A 2,677-nucleotide genomic window follows, 5' to 3' on the forward strand; every position below is an offset into this window, starting at 1 on the left:
AGCCTGGGCTGCAGAACTTTCTCTCTTTTTTTAAAAATTAGTTTATTTATTTTTGGCTGCACTGGGTCTTCATTGCCGCAGGGATTTCTCTAGTTGGGATGTGCGGGCTTCCCGTCGTGGTGGCATGTCTTGCTGCGGAGCGTGGCCTCTGGGTGCGCTGGCTTCAGCAGTTGCAGGACTCAGACTCAGTAGTTGTGCCACACGGGCTTGGTTGCTCCGCGGCCTGGGGAATCTTCCTGGACCAGGGATTGAACCCATGTCTCCTGCATCGGCAGATGGATTCTTATCCACTGTACCACCCGGGCAGTCCCTCCAGCTACAAACTTTCTTTGAGAGGCGAGCCTTGGAACTAGAACCCAGAACACAGCACCCAGAAAGTAGAAACCTCCCCCGCCAAATTCAGACCAGGGAAACTAGAAGATAGAACTTGGAGAGGGAACATGGCGCAGCAAACCTAGAACGTGGCCTGTTGGAACGTGGAATGCTGATATGGGTCAAGCTGGAAGGTCATGTCTGCACCCCTAGGCGTCAGTGGGAAACTGAGGTCCAGAGAGGATGGGGCGGCCCTTGCCTTGGGGAGCAGCAGTGGGCATGCGCATGGCCTCCGCTGAGCCAGTCCCTTCCCGTGGCCTCCTTGGATGAGGCACGTCCCCTCTGTAAGCCTCGGTTTCCCCGTCTGTGAAGTGGGCTTGTAAAGATGAGCTAGGGCGAAGCACACGACCTGCGAAGGGGATGCTGCTCTTGGTGCCCAGGGTTAGCGGAATTGCTGAGGCCTGGACCCCAGCCACCTGGCCCCGTCTCACCTGTGCTGATGTTTCTGTCGCTACTATTTCATCCCCTGTCTCCTACCCTGTGGTCAGCGGGAAATCTGAGCACCTGCTGGCCTGTTCCAGAATGCTCCGTGGGTCCAGCGGGCAGGAAGGACCAAGTCATTACTGGCGGGAACAGATTGGTAGCACCCATGAAATTAAGGAGCAGGGGCCCAGCGCCAGCAGCCCTGTGTGATATCCCCTCCAGTGGTGAGGGTTTACGGAGAGCGCCTGGTGGGGACAGTCAGGTCCTGACCCAGGGATGCTGTAGCCCCTCACAGGCCAGGTCGGACAGAGAAGAATCAGGGAGGGAAAAGAGAAAAGGCTCATTGTTCAGCCTCGAGGAGGCTCACCAGGTGCCCAGAGCTGCAGAGCCAACCAGCTGTGTACCTGCTCAGGACTGCGCCCAGCAGGAGGTTAATTATGCTGCTCAGGTTCCCGTGGCCGCTGGGCCAGGTGCAGCCCCCAAACCCTCCTGGGAGCCTGCAGGCAGCGTTACCAGCCTCCCTTTCAGGCCACCGACAAGCCTGGAGAGAGTGGGAGTTTTGCTTGGGGTCGCAGAGCTTGGGGTGGCAGAGCCAGGCTCAAGCCCATTTCCTCCCTCAGCAGCAGCTGCTTGAGCACCTACTGTGTGCCAGACCTGGATCTGTACACTGAGCACCTACGTGGTGAGCCTGGTGGGAGGATCCTAACGTGCGGCTGCTTCACTTTGCACCTCCCTGCCCCTCCTCGCAGCCATCAGGCAGCTCGTTGCCCAGAGCGCCCTGAGGATGGGGTCGTGCCCTGTGTCCCCCTTACCACCTGCCCATTGGAGGGGACCCTGAGGATACACGCAGACGAGCCTCTTCAATGGGGCGTCCTGAGCCCGAGGTCATGTGGCAGGCAGAGCTAGGACTCGCAGCCACCTTTCCAAGCCCCCGACCAGGCCTGAGAGCCCAGCGGCACTAACTGAAAAGTAGTGTTTGGATTTGGGGAGGCGGGGGGCGGTCTTTCACTCATTCGTTCTCCAAGCCTCTGTGGCAGGTGCTGGGCTGGAGCTAGGGACCCCGGGGTATCGGGGGGGCCAGGCCAGGGTCAGAGAGGCCTGGAGGAAGTCAAGTCCAGTTCTGCTGAACCCTCCTGATCCCGGCATGGGGCCGGGGAGTGTAAGATTACACAGAAACTTGGAGCCTCCTGAGAGATCTGGACTTTATCCTGAGGCTGGGAGGGGCAGCGTCAGATGTGGCTCCTGCCTGGCTCCAGGGCACCTGGCTGGGAGCCCCCTTAGGAAGGCCACAGCTGTTGTCCAGGTGAGCACTGGCAGTGGCACGGCCAGTGGGGGACGGGCACAGGGTGAAGGGTGGGGCTCGAGAGGGTTCAGGGCACATGGAATAGACCCGCCTTGGTGACGGGTGTGTAGGATCAGTGAGAGGGAGGCTTTAGGGTGGCTCCTGGGGTCCTGGCATGGGCTCCCGGGTGGCAGCTCACATCACTGGCGGGGCACAGAAGGAGGCAAGTTGGTAACGGCCGCAGTTGTCCCCCTGTCCTGGGTGCCAGGCTCAGGTCACGGGTCATCGGCTCAGGTTGTTAGAACAACCGTTGGAGCGAGTTCTTTGTGCCGTCTCTTGCGGCCGAGGGTGGCACACAGGCATGATGGGAACTGACTGTAAAACCCTGCCCTCCCTGTGGCCCATCCGGGATCCCGTGGAGTCTGCCCATCTGTGTCCCTCAGCCCAGCCGGCGCTCGGGCCTCCCGCGTACATGGGTGCACCCTGACGCCCGTACACGTGGGGAGGTGCCCATGGGAGACCTTCCACTCCCACTGCCTAGGAACATGGGGACCAACCTCTGCCTCCGTCATGTGCCTAGGCACCCCCACCACCCTGGGC

At 60.6% G+C, this 2,677-nt stretch overlaps 2 protein-coding genes across 2 annotated transcripts in view; one reads left to right on the top strand and one right to left on the bottom strand.

The window, feature by feature from the left end:
* Positions 1–271: 271 nt before the first annotated feature.
* Positions 272–2,677, bottom strand: part of LOC104992298 — a 6,051-nt gene continuing 3,645 nt past the window's right edge. The window contains exon 3 of the mRNA XM_010845128.1: positions 272–721. Coding sequence (XP_010843430.1) covers positions 522–721 — 200 coding nt within the window. The 3' untranslated portion in view covers positions 272–521. The remainder of the gene's footprint in view (positions 722–2,677) is intronic.
* Positions 1,804–2,677, top strand: part of MGAT3 (mannosyl (beta-1,4-)-glycoprotein beta-1,4-N-acetylglucosaminyltransferase) — a 20,183-nt gene continuing 19,309 nt past the window's right edge. The window contains exon 1 of the mRNA XM_010845232.1: positions 1,804–2,098. The gene's annotated coding sequence lies outside the window, so the exon portion shown is untranslated. The remainder of the gene's footprint in view (positions 2,099–2,677) is intronic.

This window comes from Bison bison, unplaced genomic scaffold (assembly GCF_000754665.1).
Source record: "Bison bison bison isolate TAMUID 2011002044 unplaced genomic scaffold, Bison_UMD1.0 scf7180017864213, whole genome shotgun sequence".
Taxonomy (NCBI): domain Eukaryota; kingdom Metazoa; phylum Chordata; class Mammalia; order Artiodactyla; family Bovidae; genus Bison; species Bison bison.